Source organism: Fundulus heteroclitus, chromosome 18 (genome assembly GCF_011125445.2).
Source record: "Fundulus heteroclitus isolate FHET01 chromosome 18, MU-UCD_Fhet_4.1, whole genome shotgun sequence".
Lineage (NCBI taxonomy): Eukaryota > Metazoa > Chordata > Actinopteri > Cyprinodontiformes > Fundulidae > Fundulus > Fundulus heteroclitus.
Genome location: NC_046378.1, coordinates 29,111,681 through 29,131,465, shown reverse-complemented (window position 1 = coordinate 29,131,465; position 19,785 = coordinate 29,111,681). Strand labels below are relative to the sequence as shown.

The 19,785-nt window shown below is 37.5% G+C and overlaps 1 protein-coding gene across 1 annotated transcript in view; it reads left to right on the top strand.

Moving 5' to 3' along the window:
- The window catches only part of traf4a (tnf receptor-associated factor 4a), a 53,332-nt gene extending 47,951 nt beyond the window's left edge, over nt 1-5,381 (top strand). The window contains exon 7 of the mRNA XM_036149591.1: nt 1,320-5,381. Within this exon, the coding sequence (XP_036005484.1) occupies nt 1,320-1,952 (633 nt within the window). The 3' untranslated portion in view covers nt 1,953-5,381. The remainder of the gene's footprint in view (nt 1-1,319) is intronic.
- Nucleotides 5,382-19,785: the final 14,404 nt, after the last annotated feature.

Genomic DNA, 19,785 nt, shown 5'->3' with positions numbered 1-19,785 from the left:
AGTTGAGATTCACATTTTTCCCCAAATTTGCAGCTGACATAGCTTCTGGTTGAAGTCCAAAAACCCTTTTAAAAAGCTAAATAAACAAGTCCTTTTATACACAGCTGATAATTCTTCAAGCTAGTATTAGTAATAGATTTCATCAAATGTGAATTTTGATTTCGCCTCAAGACCATCCAAATTATGTAATCAATGTAATTTTTAACTCTGTGTTCCTTTCAAAACTTGTTGGAAAAGGGAAAAAATACTTGTAATCAAAAGAAACTTCTATATGAAGTTACAAGTTAGCTTAAAGCTGCAGTAAGTAATTTTGCAAAAATGTATTTTTCCTTGACAGTAAAATATGAGACAGATATCTGTAAAAAAATAAATAAATAAAAATAAAACTCTCCTGGCTCCTTCCAGTGATCCTACTGTCATTTGCAGAAACATGCTGCTCCCGGTTAAAAACAACCAATCAGAATGTCTGGCTCTGATTGGTACTCAGCAGTCCAAAAAAGGTTAAAAAATAAAACAAACAGACTTCTATTCTGAAGCTGAAGACGTTTCCCTTCCCATCTAGGAAAGATGGGAAGTCTTTTTGGATTGATCATGACCTGAATGACCAACGTACTTAGCAGTCTCAATCACATTTGTGTACGTGCTGCTCATACCCCTCCCCTGCACAACACATATTGTCATTCAAGCCCAAGATTGCCAGTGTGCTGCAGCTGAATTGAACCGAGCCCGAAATACAAAGAGGGTAAAGTCGGAGCAAAGCAGCAGTCTCCGCTACGGGGAAGGAGCTGTGGAGATAGGGCTGCAGTGCAGATGAGAGCAAAGCGGGAGGGACTTGTAAGGTGTGCTTGTTCATAATTTTCCGGCTACTTCCACGGTTTGCTCAGAATTCCCTACTGCAGCTTTAACTCCGAATACGGAAAACTTAAGTTGTAAATGATCTATGCGGCTACAGACATTCCCATGACTTTTCAAATGGACTCTGAGTGAAGATGGCACCATTTTGTACCCAGTAATATGAGGTACAAAATAACCTAAACTGTAAAAGGACAAATTGGCAACAGGCAAAAGAAACACCTCTTGAACATAACCAAGCAAATGAACAAATCTCAATAAATCAATGTTCTTTAATGAAAAAAAGGGAAATGAGAAAGATTCCAATGCAGAAGATTTGGGACAATATAGGAATTTCTTATCCATTGAATTCAATTTTATTGATATACCGCTAATTCACAACACATGTCATCTTAAGGCACTTTACAAAGTCAAATTCAATCAAATCATTATCTTATCTCTTATATAATCAAATCTTCTCTCTACAGTGCCCTAAACTGGCTATTGGTCGTCACCTGGAAGAGACCACCAAGTCACACCTGACCCTGATGTGTAACTTAGTGGGTCGCCAACGGCAAGAAATCCTGGAGCTGCGAAGAGAGATGGAGGAGTTGTCGGTCAGCCAAGACGGTGTCCTCATCTGGAAACTCAGTGACTACTCTCGCAAACTCCAGGAAGCCAAACTCCGGAGCAACCACGAGTTCTTCAGCCCACCGTTCTACACCCACCGCTACGGCTACAAACTGCAGGTGTCCGCCTTCCTGAACGGGAACGGCAGCGGCGAGGGCTCCCATCTCTCCGTCTACATCCGCGTCCTACCGGGAGAGTACGACAACCTACTAGAGTGGCCCTTCTCCTACAAGGTGACGTTCTCCATCCTGGACCAGAGCGACCCGTCTCTGTCCAAACCGCAGCACATCACAGAGACCTTCAACCCCGACCCCAACTGGAAGAACTTCCAGAAGCCCTGCAGCAGCCGCAACTCGCTGGACGAGAGTACCCTGGGCTTCGGCTATCCCAAGTTCATCTCGCACGAGGAAATAAAGAAGAGAAACTACATCCGAGACAACTGCATCTTCATCAAGGCTTCTATAGATATTCCCCAGAAGATAATGGGTTAAGATCCAGTGTTTTGTTTTTCTGTTCATGGAGGAGAAAGACAGGTTAAAGACTTGAACTTGTGCTTAACCTTGAAAGCTTCTACACATTTACCCTTTAGATACTTTCTGCCCTCACAGCTCCGCCACAAGAGCTCGAAGCGCGTCTGGTTGTACGAGCTGACTTGGAGGAACTTGCATCCCAGAGGGGAAAATGTTTGGTCTGCAGAACTGTCACTCGTTGACGTTTCTTTTTTTATTATTTCCGTTTTTTCTATGCGTTTGCTGACCTTTTTAATCACCCTCTACAACTTAAAGCCTTTGAAATCAAACAGTGCCTAGAGTGTTTATCTTGAGTTCTACTTTATTTTTTTTTTTGTTTCTGCTGTACCAACATAAAAGAATGTGGTTAAGATATAGAAAGAAGGGTAAAGGGCATTTGTAAGCTGAAAAGAAGCTTTGAAAATGTTCAGAAATGCTCCTCCTGAAGACGGAGCAAAGCAGGTTCAACCTCAAGCCCAATTGCCTTTTGTTTACAGTGTCAGACGGTATACTGATCCTTTAACAAACAGACATTCCCCGGTAAGAACTACCTGTAAAGGTTTATCCAATCACAAACATACAAATTTATATTTTTAGGAGACCTTAAATATTTAGATGTTTTAATCAAAGATTTTCCATTTTATAACTCATTAAGCCAGGAAAGCTTTTACTATAGGCTATGCTAAATATGAAGTTGCAGTCGGTTTCTTTTTCTTTCTTTTTTTTTTTTTTTTTTTTTTTTGTTAGCTTAGCTTAGAGCAGAAGCCTGAAAATCAGTGTGGTTTTGTTAAAGAAAAAATAACATCCATCTAACTACAGCTAAAAAGTATAATTCTAAATCCAGCCAACTTGCTATTTTTATTGTTTTCCGTTTAATTTACCTCACCGTTAACTTGAAATCTCTGGTTACTACTTCGTAGCTTTCGCACACTGCTGACAAACACGTTAAAGTATTCAACAGACTTCAACTTAAACACCTAAAACATCATGTTTTATTCAAATAATTGAGGTTTTTTATAGATCTTTCAATGCTAGAAAGTAAACTCCTATTTGGTAGCAAGTAAACTAAAGCTGGTTTCTGAAGCGCTTAAATGTCTGCAATAAAAATAACCTTTTTAGTGAACAATTTGCATCAAACAGTAGATGTAAGCCTCCTACCTAATCCCAACCAAAATCTTTGGACCGAGCAAACTCACTATTAACTTTAGTTTCCCCTCTTTCTGCTAGGCAATATTAACAATTTGATGATGGCATAGCATAACATTTGAAACCCCTTGTCATTTGCCTCTCAAAGAAAAGTTAATTTCCCTGAAAATGGAGAAAGACACTTAAAACTAAAACTAGTTTTGGAAATTGTTAGGTTTTGCTCAAATGTTTTAAATAAGAATAATCACCGTGGCTTTTATTTATAGTCGACCACCCAACATTCAATGTAAAGCTTACCAATAGACCCACGCACAAACTGTTAGTAGGGAATAAACTTATCTGCTGCAGTTTTAGTTTTTTATGCTAAGCTATGCTAACCATCAGCATACCTTCGTGTAAAGATCTACCTTTTCATTTATTTCTTGTAACAGGAAAAAATCACTTTTCTTGTTTTGTTTTTTACTTCTAAACCTTACAAAAACACTTAACCAAGACTGTGCTAACTATAAAGCTGAAGGCTGTTTCTTAATCACTAAACTTATCCTAAATATTAATAAAGAATAACAACTGGCATGGCTTTTACTTAATAATGTCCACCCTAACAGGAGATCAAAGGCTGATTCTAGCACCCACATCCAGGCCTATACATAGAACAAATACATTGTATTTTGGATGTACGTACTCACAAGAACTGAGAAAGGTATTTGTTTACATTTCTGCGTTAACCACGCCATCTTCATATTTTTTACCAATTAAGGAATATTTCTTCGACATCACACACAATTATTTTTTTGGCCTAGATGGTGTATTTATCGCAGCTTGTTAAGCTAACTACTTATTTCTATGAAAGGAATGGTCTCATCCTTTTTCCACTGCCCTGGGAAAGAGAACAACTTTCTTGGCTCGTGTTTAGTACGTACATTCCTTTAGGCGACTGACTGCTAACAGTTTTACGATAGCCCTAAAAAGCAAAACTTTTCATTTACTTCTAACAAAAACAAATTTGATTTTGTGTACTTTAATAATGTTAAAAAAAACAGGCCGCGTTAAAGACTAATTGCACAACAATACTAAAGGTTAGTTGGTTGTTACTGTAGCAGGAGATAGCTAGCGCTTTCTTGTGTATTAGCTAACTAGATCATAGTTAGTTTCAGGAGCACTCTGATGTACCGAACACACGCAAGTTTAACTGGCTCCATGTTTATGATGGGGGTCATCACGCTGATAAAATAAACTTTAAAGCACCTTTCATCCATTTCCTCCCTACTGTCAGAATACACATGCATTTAAGAGTGAAGGAAAAGCCATGTGGCCTTTTTACACAGTATGTCTTCGCATGAGGGTTTTAGTGGTGAGCAGGGCAAACACATGCATGCTTCCTGCATCAAAACCTGGTTCTCACTTTCTTTTATTTTTTTAATGTAAGCTGTATTCTTGAAATCCTCACTTGTTGATGATTATTCACTAGTTGTTGTTTTTTTTTTTTTTGTTTTTTTTTACCATTTGAAAGATGACAGAAGCTGTCAAAGAAAAGCTTTTTCCGATTTTTTGTTTTGATTAAAATGTGAACGCCCTTGGTGGTATAACCTGTAGAGGAGACGGACATTTGGACTGAGTGTAATGTTTTACACACCTGGGGAATGGAAGGTGTCCAGATGCTTGGTGTGATGGGACTGAGTGCAGCTCCGTTGCAAACCACAATCACCGGGCGGTGACCATCCTCAGCTCAACACACAATGTGACAATGACGAGCAGCCCTGTGCTGTAACACCTGTTTTTTCTCGTCGAAGCGCCATCAGGAGCTGAGAGGACTTTGATGACACAGTTTACTTATGATATATGTGAATACTAATGTAAAAACGCAGAAGCACATTCTGTCTTTTTATTATTACACATGGGGGAATTCTTGATTTCTTGTCATGATACCAGCTGATATTTTACAGTGACACAAAAAAAGCAAGGAAATAAAGAACCTTTTTTTGTAAGATTATGTATTTTTAAAAATGCTTTACTGTTTTATACAAGCTCTTTATGTTGGAGAGTCGGGGTTGACTTTGGGAGTTTTCAGACCCATTCGTCTTTTGAACATTTGGATAATTTGTCTGTCTGTGTGGTTTGAGCCTGTTCTGTCTGTATTATTTCCTCTTAAAAGTATTTATTTTAAGGAGCCATCTGCAGTTTAGACTGGTGGCACAAATGTTTTAATATGTTGATTGATGAGTGCTTGTCAATTTCTTATCTGAAATAAAATACCATATATTACAATTGTTTTTTGCATGTGTGCTCTACAGTCTGTTATCTATTGTTTTGCTTTATCAAATCATCGAAAACCTCAATTGACCATTATCAAATCACCAGTGTAGTGGTAGTATTAACATGAAAGTAAACTGTAAACCCCCAGTTAAAAAAAAAAAATTGTTCTCATTTAAGTTTGGAAGCCATTTTGTTTCAATACAAAGAAGATTTTTAAATGGATTATTTTACAAACAGCGGAGCAGTATGTTGATTTAAGGACTGGTGTGACATGATCCTTGTTCTTGTTGGTCAGGATTCCCGTTGTTACATTTGGATGTTTTGAATACATAATAATCCAACCTACTAAAAATAACAGAACGCAATATTTTTCTATAACAGGGATGGCAAAAAGAAAACGATTTGTAAATACATTTCTTTAAATCCCTGACAAATTGGCATTCCTCCTCATCTAATGTGTGATCCGAGCTGTTTTTAAACACATCCCCGAACAAGAGGCAAAGAAAAGAAACTGTTGTAGCTCTAATGTCGCTTTTGAGCTCTGATCTCTCTGATTTACATCTCAATCACTGATTTCTATATTTGACAAGTTAAGAGAATTTCTTGTTGAAGAAAGAAAGCAGAGGCCGTCAGAGTTCAAGATATGACTGATCATCTCCTCGTCTCTAATAAGCCCATACTTTAAATACCACACTTGATTACTCCCTGACTTCCCATGATGCTAATTAAAAGTCTGCTATTAGCAGTGGTGACCAGTTTTATGAAAAGCCTCCAAGAACAATTCAGGACTGGTCAGCGAATTTAGCAACTTAATATTACTTTAATAAAGGCACTTATAATGGACAGTTATATAACTTTTTTCTTTCTTTTTTTAGCCCAAATACAAGCAACCCTCCTTTCATAGTGTTTTCTTGCTTTGTTTTTTTTTCTCTAAATCCTATTTAAGTTGATATAAATGCCCTCAAATGTGTTTATTTACAAAAGCTTGGTTTGAATCAACTTCTGGTCATTTCCCATGTTTGAACCTTTGTATATATTTTTTACTATTTTGTTTGGGTCAAAGTTAAGTTGTCTGTCACGGGACGTTTTATACAAACAATGCATCAACCTGTTAGAGGGACGTTTTGTACCCGCTTCGACATCCAATTATTTGAAATGAATTGAGAAAATCTCAAAAATACCAACTGCAAAGGTTGAAGTAATGGTTAAAATGTGGAAGTGGGAAGAAATTGAATTTCAATGCCAAATAGGAGCACAAAAGGCGAAGACCACATTTTTTACACCATTTTACAATTTTTACAATTTCACACTATTTTTACACAAATTTTACCTGTTTGTGTAAAAATGTTTTAATATAATTTCCAAGCAATTATTATTATTACTATTATATATATATATATGTATATATATATATATATATATATATATATATATATATATATATATAATCCAATTACCTAGCTGCAATTCCATGTGTTTAGGCATCTAGGTGTGACAACTTACTGAAGTTAAAACTGAGCAGTAGAATGAGGAAGAAAGTGGTTTTCAATGACTTGGAACGTGTCATGTTTTCTGGTGCCAAACAGCCGGATCAACAAGATGCCTTGTTGATGTCAGCGGTCAAAAAAGAATGGACAGACTGGTTTGAGATGACAGAAAGACAACAGAAGCTCAAATATTCACTTGTTTCATAATATGCAAAATACTATCTTTCAATGCTGGACACATTGATCTTTGAAACCAATGGGCTACAGCAGCTGAAGGACACAGCGGGTGCCATTCCTGCCCTCTAAGTACAGGAAACTGAGCCTAAAGTTCCCACAGGGTTACAAAAATGGGATCGTAACAGGTTGGGAGATGTCCCCTGGTAAGGATTTGGCATGAGCTAAATGAAAGCATGGATACCTCCAGTCTAGTGTCAACAGTTAAGGTGGTATGATCATGGTGGGTGGGAAACTTTCTCAGCTCACTTTGGGCAACATTAGCATATAGTTGCATATAGAAGTATAGCTGCTAACCATGTCCAACCCTTCATGACGACAGTGTACCCATCTTCTGGTGGCTACTTCCAACAGGATAGAGCACCCTTGGGACGTAGTGGACCAGGTTTAAACTTCTTCTTTTAATAATGACTTGTGATCAAATAGACTTAAGTACAGTCTGTGACCAGTTTCAAAGCTAATTGTTCTCCAAAGTTATGGTGTAGCCAGGGTAGTGGTATTCTCCAGCTTGAGTAAATGGGATAAATGGACAAACACATAGATACATTTTTGTTTGATGATTTTCAGGACCATATTTTATTTTCTGCTGTGAGATTCTGCTAAATCTTTCCCAGGGTATTCAATGGCCGTTTAATTGAAGACTTGAAAATTAAAAACCCTTCAAATTGTTAAACCAGTGCATTACCTGCTAGCCTCTGCCAAATTTAAAGCATCGGCATACTTAAAACCTCACTGAATTATTAAATAAATATACCACCAGCATTAATACTTGATGAAACTGAAAGCCTGTAAAGCTCATCTAGCCATCTGTCCGGTTTTCTCTGCTTAATAAGATTTAATTTAGCTGCAATATTTATATTCCGTTAGCAGAACAAACCCCCTTGTTTAGTCACCCTATTTCTCTGAAACATGTCGGAAATGTGCGGTATTGGCAGTTTCTTTTGCTTCCTATTTCCAACATACAGAGATCTAGGGCAGAGGTCAATGTAGTCTCGCTTGTTTCCCCAGTCATTAAAGACCAGAAATGGTTGAAAGTGAAGCAGCAGAGGAAGCCAACCAGACAGAAGTGTGCATCAGCCTTCCATTTGGCCAAAGTGCAAGATTAGAGAAGAGCAAAGTGAGCTTTTAATATCAAAATCTCTTTACAGCCCATAAAGAGGACAGTCTTGCATTTCACTTACTGTACAAACGCTGGCCAAGGTCCTGCAAAAGCTATAATCTCAGTTCTCTTGGTACTCATTTTAAAGCTCAAAGATAAAAACATCTGTTCTAGAAAAAGAAAAAAAAACGAGTGGGCTTGCTTTTTCAGTTCAAGAATCAGCTTTTCAATAATACACAAAGTTTTTTAGATTCAAATTGAAAGCTTCAGAGTTTCCTGGCGTGGAGTGCGCAACCAACAACCCTGTGCTCCTTCAGGGCAATGCAGCATCAAAATAGAAACAGCTAATTACACATTAGCATAGCTGCTCGCATCCCATGTGGAGCCGAGTCACATGCAGCCCGCCGTACACAGGGCTGTCTTTTGACGGCGCTCTCTGAAATGACCCTCTGTTCAGCAGGTAAATGATTTGCAGGTAGTCACATTCCCAACACTGAGCACACACAGACACGCAGACACGCGCGTAACCTTTGGTCAACATTTGCTGAAAGGCAGATGCCAACAGGGCTAGAAGAAGAGGAGGCAGGGAGGATGGAGAAGAGCCCAACCCACGAGGCTTTCCTTTTCCTTCCTCAAAAAAAAAAAAAAAAAAAAAAAACACATCAAAGAGAAGCAGTGGTTTACGAAGCGGTGCCATGCTGTCGTTGCTCATGCTGGAGTTTAACAATCGCGTCTCAAAGTGCTGAAGTTAACCAGGGTGGTTTATGAGTAAGGTGGTGTCCCACAGCAGCTTTAAAGAAAATCTGCGCATGGATTAACACCAGAACCTCCCTAGAAGATTAACATAATGAGTAAGGATGAGGAACTAAAGGAAAAAAACTCACAGCGTATGTGTCAGCACTGCCAGCTGACCTGCAAATGGCAATTTGATGAAAAACATTACCGATTTAAGAGGAGCACTAATTAAGAGGAACTAAAAAGTTAAGCCTCCATCTAAAAAAAAAAAAAAAAAAAAAGGCAGAATGATTTAGATTTTATTCCAAACTGTCTGTGGATGGACCGTCCATTTCGTTTTGAAGGAACAGGAAAGTTGCTGGAACACCATTTGTCAATGTTCACATTAAAGTAAGTTTAATAATGGACTGAGAATGAGCTGACAAAAAAATTAAGCCCTATACATCTCTCTTTGTTTCCTTTTTAGATGCATCCAATTACACGCTATTGTTATGTCTATTTTTATTTCAATTAAATGTTCATCTCGTTATTCCATTCATTTTACAGTAATGAAATAAAACTTTATATTATGATTATTGCCTTTTGCACTTTTAACTTGAACTTTGACAGCAGAGTTTAGTAACTTTGATGCCACCTTGACAGCTTTACTGTAGCTTTACAATCATGGACAGCAAATGAAGGTAATAAGATGTTAATCTGTTTGTTTAGAGCTGTTGTTTTTAGCTTTGAGATTATTGCATATAGATTATACCAGTATAAAATACATACACCGAAAGATTTAATTAATAATAGGGCTTTAGGCAGGTAGAAACCTGTTTCTTATACCTTTAAATAAGAAGTGTTGCCAAATCTTTCATGGTATTTACTGAAAATTTTCAGTATCATGCAAAGATTATCAGCTTTTATCACCTCCACTTGTTTTCATTGTTATCCTGTATTACACCAAGCCAGCTCCACCTAACCCATCCCTTTAATGAGTCATTGACATAATCGCACTTATCTTTGTATCACTCAACAGATCCAACAATAGAAAACCGTAACGTGGGCAAAGCCTATAATTAACACACATCATTCATAACCCATACTTTATAATCTTATTCCGGAGACTTTTTTTTTTACACAGTTTCTTCCAACTTCAAATAACATCTTGATGTTGAGAAACATCTTTATTAAATTTTCTTATGTTTGTTAGTTTAATCAAAACATTCCCGACACTTAGACAGGTCTGGATTAATCATAATAACCTGAATCGCTCTGATAATAACTAGCCTGGCTGTGAAAAGTCTTGATAAAACTAAAAGTCTAAATGTGTGTGGACGGATTTTAATTGTTTCTACGTATCCGTGCAGCTGAATAATCAAGTTCAGCTCGGTTCAACAGGAAGCTATGGCCTGGGGCCAAAGGTCAGTGAAACTCTCCATGGCTGCCTACCAGTAGCACCACTGCCAGGCATGGATCAGCCACTGGTCTGGGTTACTGAAAAAACAAACACAGGAGTCGTCAGAGGGGAGATAAGGAGACATTTATGAAAAGAAAAATGCTCCCCCACACATCTTAATGAGTTTTCTGACTGAAATATGCTACAGATACAGCAACCTACACACTTTAATGACACACCAAGTCATTATGCGTAAACAGCCTTAAAACAAATTAATCCTTCATGACATCTTCTTTTTCAACAAAGTCAGAGGTGTTCTAAGAGCTGCTCCTAAAAAAAAACCATCTCTAATTGAAACGTTTTTTTTTTTTTTTTTATAATTTATACTTTAGTTTATAAAGCTGATCATATGTTTTAGAAACTTTTACCATTAATTATTATTATATTACCTTCTGTTTCTCTGGGAATTAGAGGTGACATAGAGGCTCAGAGAGGCTTATTTTTCTTAGCCGTTCCTCAAAATGGGAAAGACAGGACAACATTCCACTGAAGTGATGCAGGTTGGGTCGGTTGACCTTTATTATCAGTGGCAGCTGGTGATAAACCCTGGGTGTATCACCAATAAGGGGGGGGGGGGGGGGGGGGGGGGGGGGGGGGTGGATTTGGATGACTCAAACCGGGCAAAAAATAAAATATTTACACTATATATTGTATATTGCAGAATAATCTTTTTATGGGCAGCAGTTGTGTCTTATGTCAAGCAAACGTTTTGTCTTTCTTATTCTTCTTGTTGCCATTATTTCAATATGTTACAGTCAAATCCACTAGGAATACAGTCAATGGTCTTGAATCTGTATTTTTATGAAAGACATTTCTCAAAGACTCCATAAATGCATGAAGTAAGACACCTCTGTGAGGGCGATTCATCAGCTAAGATGTAAACACTGAAAGGTGCGAAAATCAGTCCGCTGCTGTGAACAAACTGTGGAAAAACAAAAGTCTGTTTACAACATCAGTCGATAAGCATCTGTCGCTCATGTCACTAAGATCTACCTCCCTGAACAGCAGGGTTTTTTTTTTTTTTTTTTACTATTTCACTAAGCCTACAAATTAAGGACTAGAACACGCAATAAAAAAAATTGTTGAGGTTTTTTTAGTCCCCATCATTAGCTGTAATGTGTTTTTTAAGTTTATCATCTTATTTTCTCACAAAAGGTTTCATGTCCCTGTACGTTTACAGTTGGTCCTGAAAAATGGTCCATTTTACAAATTTTGTGCCAATAAAGTTTTACCTAATTTTTCATTGTGGCAATTTAACTGGAATGTTACAAGCATTGAAATGTCAATAAAAATGCAGAATGATTCTGAGAATGCAGGATGATTCCAGTCAAATCTGGGCCTACAGCCTTTCTAAAATGTACTACAAAGTGCGCACTCTCTTCTCTCCGGACATTTTTGTTAATTATCGTGAGTTGGGCTGTTTATATGTCGTGTCAAGCAATGGATTGTGGGATTCCTTACAGCTCCTTAGTGCCAGTAAGGGACATTGTGAGGTACCTATGCTAAACTAGCTGTGAGAGGAAGCATACAGGCTCCTTTTCCTGCCTCCTTCCTTACTGACAGCACTATTCAGATGGCACTTATCATGATGACCGCTAACGCACTTCAAGACCAAGCTCACACCTGAAGGAAGTGCTCCACTTCTGGAGAACAATGGGTTTAGACTTGGAAGACTGGACTTTTTCCTTGGCTAGACTGACTGCAAACTGCTCTGCTGTGCACTGAAGAGACCAGCAAAGCCCCGTCAGTGCAACCCTCACCAGAAATGGTCTTAGATCCGTGCTGAAAGTAGGAAAACAGCTCTTGATTTGCCAAATGAAGACCAAATAGCCATCAGCAGAAACCCCTGGAACACCATCATAGCCCTTATTCAGGATTACAAAACACGTGGGTCAAATACTTTGCATCCTTCCAATTTTTGCATTGAGAAGGAACTTAGCACCCACATACAAACCTTTTCATTAGGCTTCCTCAAATATCTTTTAACCAAAATGTTCAACAACCACAATTAGCTTAATCATGGATTTATCTGTTTCCACCCTGCAATCCTCTCATTGCTAAACACACTGTTTCGTTGGCAGACCTGTGGAAACAAATCTCCTTGACCAATAGGCCTGCACAAAATCCTAATTCTAGCCTTTAGCTCATAAGTAAAGCCTTTCTGTGGCACCAATCATGCAGCCCGTAATCTAGCTGTACGGTAAATAGCCAAATGGCAGCTGTCCAAGCAACAACATAAAAAGGACTCAACTGACTGTAGACTGAAATAGAACTGTTTTGTGACTATTTTTAGCTTCCGCATGTTTTATAAATAACTAATGAATAAGGTGTCATCCTATTAAAAATAACTTTTCAACATTATTGCACGTCAGCATTATTTACCACTTGCACATCCAAACATTCTAATTTTATTTCTTGAAATCTGTGTATGAGTCAAATAAGGACTTTAAGCATCTGTGTAAGATGACAGCTCTAACAGAGATTTCACTTTGCAAAATGTATAATCAATAAAAGCCGTACTGACAGTATGTTTTGTGCATGTGTATATTACCCTTTAAGTATCTAGAGAAGGCTGTAAATGTTTTTAATTTTGACAATTAAAAAATGTAGCAGCTGGAAGTAAACACAAGAAATATTAACAAGAAATTAGAATTGTAAAATCTTCTCACTTTAAGTCACTAACTCATATAGTGAAGGCAAAGCATTGCAAGTGTATTTGTAAAGCACTGACAACAAATTGTAATTGAGGGAGATTTACAGAAATGCTCAAATGCTTTGACTGCTTATCTCTGTGCATTTTCTGGGTTAAAAAATAATAAGTCTCCTGTCTTTTCTGCATTAAGCTGAACTAAATCCTTATAAATAAATAAATAAACTTTAAGATACTAAACTTTTGGTCATTTAGTAACACATAACTTTAAAGTTGTTTGTCGCCAGCAAGGTGTTCTAAAGAACGTTGTAACACACACAAAAATAAAAAAATACTAGAGGGAGGATTTAGATATTGAATAAAAGTGGCCCCAGAATCACGCCATGAGGAACCCCACATATGATCTTTATCCCTTAGATTTATCATTTCCAATTGTCATAAAGTATTGCCAGTCTGCCAAGTAAGATTTGCATCAGTTTTGCGCAACACCAGAAAAAAAAATCACTATTTTTCCAGTCTGTCAACTTGCAATTTATGATTAAGAAGACTAAAAACAAGCAGCACTGACACACTGGACCTGAAAATTGCTCTTCACAGACGCTTTCCATTCAATTCAACTGAGCTTTTTAGCAAATAGAATTTCCAAAACCTTTATTCAATAGATTTACAAAGCTGGTTGGGAAGTAGCCCAAAACATTTATACAGATTTATTCAAAGAACAAAATGTATCATAAAAATACCAGAGATTAAAAATGATTTGCTCATTTTTAAAACAGCTTTACATAATATGGTCTCATTTGTTTACATGTTCATCCCACTCACTTTTTCCCAGTTCGTCAACTCCTCCAGAAGAAATAAAAGCAAATAATGGTATATATTGGACAGAGATCTGAAGTTCAAGTTATTACTTGAAATATTTTTGAATGCTAAATTTAAAACAAGCAAAAAAATAAAAAAATTGCCAAACAAGATAAAACAACAACAACAAAACAACAACTACACAGCATTTTCTTTTTCAGACAATCATTTTTTTTTTACATGGGAAAAGTAGAAACTGACAAACATTTCCTCCCTCCATCAGTGATATCATTCACCATACCGGAGCGCCTGTAGAAGCAATGTCACAACAGTGTCAAACCAATTTAATCCTATTACAACCACTTTCCTAATCACCAAGATTTCTGGATTAAATTTCCCGTGTCAACAGCGATTAATCTGGGAGAGCAATGGGATTGTCGTCGCTTCCAGATGGGCTGACTCAACTGGAAATGATCAGTGATAGCATAAGTATAGATTATATGGTACACCGCTGGCTTGGGGTTTGCTGCACGACCTGCTGCAGCCTCTCCAACGAATGCAACCAAAATGCATCCACTGAAAGATGTAAAATCAGAGAAGATGTCTTCCAAGAGGACTATGTTCTTGTCGCCATCGTGGAAAAACACAGGGAAAATCTTGACCACATGGCCTGGCCAAGATTATGCTGTAAAACATGTCTCCCTATCCTCACCCTGTGGTGCTCCATGAAAACAACCGGGGGTAAAAAGGGGTAGAAACTCTTCATGCGGCTGAGCAGCTTTCTTTGCTTGTTACCGTGCACATTAATGTGGCGGGTAGGGGAAGGGATACTCAAACAAGTGTGGTTTGTCTCCTGACCTAGCCGCTTTGAAACGCTCGGCACCACCCACACTTGTCTCGAGCTGTGTTCCCACATCTGTGCTGTGGCTCAAATATCACTCCTTCCCCCCCCACCAGCGAGCATCTGCTGCAGGCGGAGGACGCAGTTCTGCACAAACTCACAGATTATCTCATGTTTTACTCATCTGGAACACCAGCCTAATCGGGGGGAGGGGGGAGATAACCTCTCCTTTTTGAATGACATCAGGACACTGGAAAGGGCGGGCAGGACAGTCTGTGGAGCACTGGGCCGGTTCCAGTGGACCGGCGGGTGTTATCCGGTCTGTCTTACAGAAACGGTGCGAGGGCTGTCAGTGAGGAGAGGTGGAGTGGCGCGGTTGCCACAGCGAACAAACTCAGCTTCCTTGAGCCAGCCTCTGATTCGCTGAAGCCTCCCCTGAAGGAGGGGGACACTGCCAATGGGAAACAACTGATATTTTGTTGCCAGGCCAAGCTGTCCTGACACAAAGCTGATGTTAGCAGGGCAACGAGATCACTCCTCAGGTTTGGAAAGTTGCTCTTTTCATGGGATGTTAATAAATCAGCAGACAATCTGCTGTAAAATGTTAAATGGTTGTTTTAATACATTATGCAGCAACAGCTAAAAAGATGACCAGGTAAAGTTGTATATTAAAATTATATTAAATGCAAAGAAAAAAAAACACTTAGATAATCAATTATATGATAAAATTATTTAAATCTGGGGCTGCACAGTGGCAACAGTGTTGCCTTGCTGCAAAACAAATGCAAAATCTCTTTCTGCATGGAGGTTGAATGTTCCCCCTGTGCTTGCCAGACTCTCTCAGGGTACTTCGGCTTCCTACCACTATCCAAAACCATTACCAAAACCATAGGTTAATTCTCTATACTGCCCTGTAATGTGACCGTTTTGGCCAATCTGGCTGTATGATTCGATTGAATTGACTTTGTAAAGTGCTGTCAGATGATATGTGTTGTGAGTCGGCTTTATATCAATACATTTTTAATTGAAGAACTGGCAACTTGTTAATTCCTACTGTTTGATTTAATGAATAACATACATGTAAAATTATACCCCTTTAATTGTCTATAAAGGGATACTTTTAGCTGCTTTAGACACTGCTTCAAAAAAAAAAAAAAAACTCAGTCCGAAAGTGGATTATCCCTGCGGAGTGTTGCAAGGTTTATTTAACGTTGTATGGGGCCTTTTGTATTTTTTAGTTTTTTTTGGGGGGGATTTTAAGTGAGGTGATTTTTTCAGAGAAAATCAGAGAATGCTGGCATTCATTTAAATCCATCCTGTTTTACCCTGAAAGCCTTAAATAAAACCCAACACTGCCTTCAGAAGTCACCTGATTTATAAATGGGGTGCACCTGGGTATAATTTAATCTCAGTATAACTGCAGCCGTTTTGTGAAGACCTTAGTTTTGTTACAGAACATTAGAGACCAATCAGCATCTTAAGGGCCAAGCTACACAACAGGCAGATCAGGGAGAAAGTTATGGAGATGTTTGCAGCAGAGTGAGGTTATAAAATAGTACCCCAAGCCTTAAACATCTCTGGGAATAGTGTGACAGAACAGCAAACCTACGAAGACATGGCTAAGCTAAGAGAGCATTAATCAAAGAAGCAATCAAGAGGCCCTGAAGGAGATCCTGCAGCTCAGGTATGAAATACAGTCATGTACAATACGTTTAAATAAGTGTTCTGATGAGGCTCATTTGTCAGATTAAAACAACCTTTAAGAAGGTATTAAACATAGTTTTCATTATACTCACATGTCTGTGTTAAAAATGGTTTTATTGGTCTGATGTAAGATTCTAATCTTAACTGTTTTCAATCGCTGTAAGCAGAAAATCTGAATAATTAGCAGAAACAAAGGCTTGGAAACATCAGTCGATGTGTATTTAATCCATATAATGTGTTCCATTTTAGTTTGCAAATAGAAATGAAAAATAAAAACTATTTTGTATAACAAAGAAATACAAATATATATAATTTCCTTTTATTCCATTTCACATTTATAGACTACTTATTGTTGGTCTATCACAGAAAATCCCATCTCATGTGTGTAGTTGTAATTTGGAGAAAAAAAAAAGTGAAATTTCAAGTTGTATAAATACTTGTCCAAGGCCCCGTATCGCCACTGTGTATTATAAATGGACAGGTCCTAGTTACAGCATCATTACAAAGCCTTTGGCGTAGCTCAGTCGTCACTTAATTGAAGCCAAAGCGCAGATGCCGTACGTAGGTGCAACATCAAACTGTGCCCCAGAGCCTCATGGCAGGATGTGGCTGTACGTTGTGCCTGTTGAGAGGAAGGTTGTGTCCTAATCCTGTTTGAAGAGGGCAGGTTCCTCATTAGAAGGCAATGTTGACATCTAAAGAACGGTGAGGCCCCTGGAGAGCGAGAAATGGCAGGTAAAAACCTGTAAGGCAAGTACAAAGAGAATGACGTATGATCGCCTTCATACTTGCCCAGAGAATTAGAGAATTTGTTACCTTTTTAGATACTCCAACGAAACAGTAATGTAGCAAATAAACTAAAGGATTCATCATTTTCTCACATAAATAAGGCCTACTCATACTGCTTTAATTGTTTTTGGTGTATTTAATTTTCTCTGCACCAAAGGTCTCACTTGCTATGCCCCCAGGAAAGTTAAAATAAAAAGTTTTCTTTTCTTTTTATGAAAATGTTTAAAGATGTTTTTCTACTTTATTGAGCCACCTTTGCACTATTATTCAAAATAAAACCACTAGACACACATTTGTTATTAACACAATTCAAATGGAACTACCTGCTATCCTGAATTTCCCTCCTGAGGGACAACAAATGTTATTTATTAGTAAATATCCAACCATTCTTGTCAATTTCTAGCTCTTTTTTGTGTGTGAAGGCGCCTCTTCATCCTTCATGTAAGTAGAAATACAGATGTGGATTCAGGCCTACTGTTAAATATTTGCTAATATGCCAAATAAAAACACACATTGTGCATTTCAGCTTTTGCTTCCTTTCTCCTATATGCTTTATTAGGTTTCAGCCATTTATACCAACACATCCTCCCAGTTTTTAATAAAGTGTTTTCTCTCAGCAGTTTTTGGATGTTTGAAGCTGTGGAGCACTGACTTTGTGAAGAAGATGAAAAACAATGATCTCACGGCTCCCTTTGGAGTTCACATTCTCTCCACTGTAGCCTTTGTTTTTAATATGCGCTTTATAACTTGGGTGTGAGCAGGAACATTTTTCTTTGTATGTAAAAGCCATAAAGTTTTTTAATTTAGCCAAGTCTTGTAGATGCGAGTGAGGAGCGTTGTATCTTCTGTTCTCATTCCCGGGGTCGTGTTAAACAGTCAAAGACATGAGTAATTTACTTTTTTTGTCATCTCTTAATTTTGATGCCAGTGCATTGAATCATCAGGTTTGTAACACATCTATCTGTCTCTGTCCGTCTGACCGACCAACATTTACATGTAGTCATTGTAAAAAGCAATAAAAATGTGACCTATGAAGTTCTTGGATTTGAATATAAAAATGCTATATGCCCGTGTTCACAAAGAGACCTACTATAGGACGAGCTTAAAAAGTAAATCTTAGTGACATAATTTTAGGAAAAATCTTAGAATTTCCCAAATTCTAAGATTAGAGTTTTCCCTCAGTAAGATACATGTTATTCACATATCATCTCAGGCCTTAAGGGAGCTCCTAAAGTGAAAAAATGTTAGGAGTAGTGAGGAGGACATTTAGCGAGGCTACAAGTGTCTTAAGCAGGGAAGATGGAGGAAACAGAGAGAGCTGATTGGCTGATCCACCACCTAAACAGTGGAGGAAACGAAATAGACATACACTTCTATGACAATCATACAACTATTAATATCTAAATTAGATAAACTTGATCATCTCCATGGGGGGGTTTAATTAGTTTCAGAGGCCTGACGGGTTAAAGGTGCAGCTTTAACATAATTTTACTGAGAATAAATAAATAATAAAATGTGAAATAATCTTGAAAAAAATTGGAGAAATGTACGAAGAATACAGTACAGAAGAAATTTTATATAATTTAAAGAAATGTACTCAATAACAAACATTTTAGAAGAATTGGAAAAAGATGCACGTATATATATATATATATATATATATATATATATATATATATATATATATATATATATATATATATATATATATATATACAGTACATAGCTGGGGTTTATCTCATCTAGTTCACCTTCTCTAGCCACACCCAGGCTTGATTATTGCCATGTTTGTTCTCAATCAAGAAATCACTTTTATATATATATATATATATATATATATATATATATATATATATATATATATATTAGGGCTGGGCAACGATTAAAATATTTAATCGCGATTAATCGCCCTGATTAATCGCGATTAATCGCGATTAATCGCGATTAATCGCATTGTATTTACAAACTCCAAGAATGAATTCAAAAGTAGTGTAAAGAGCACTTTTATTTTAATGTTCTGCTGCCATATGAACAAAAGTGTTGTAACATTTGTAGCACTTATTTTATACTGGATATTTTCAACCCATCTATTGAATTTAGTGCACTAGTTGATCTTTTCTTCATAAGAGAACAGCAATCACTGCAGCCAAAATATGGCCTTTTTTGACCTGCTGTATATTAGCCAGTCCCTAAGCTTGATGTATCATGAAACTGTTGACATTTTGGGTTTTGTGGTTTTTATTTTATTATTACAATTAAATAATAATAATAATAATAATAATAATAATAATAATGTTATGTTCAGTGTTTTTTCGCTAATCCACCTCTTATATATTTCAATCCTCCTTATGTAATTTTGTCTGTGTTGTGTGCACCTGCCTGTTGCTTTAATCCTATAAATTTCCCCGTCGTGGGATAAAAAAAAGGATTAGCTAATGTTATCTTATCTTAAATAACACTTTTTAATATATGTACTGGGTTCTTTCAAGGTCTTAATTACATGTTATGTGTGGGCTCCAGTAACATCCATCCATCCATCCACTGATCTACCTGGATGTTCCCTGGAGGACTGAAACGCCTCAGTCAGAGACGTCTGTGGGTCTGTCGGGGCAGTGAGAGAAGTTTCGTCTCCTCTCTCCGT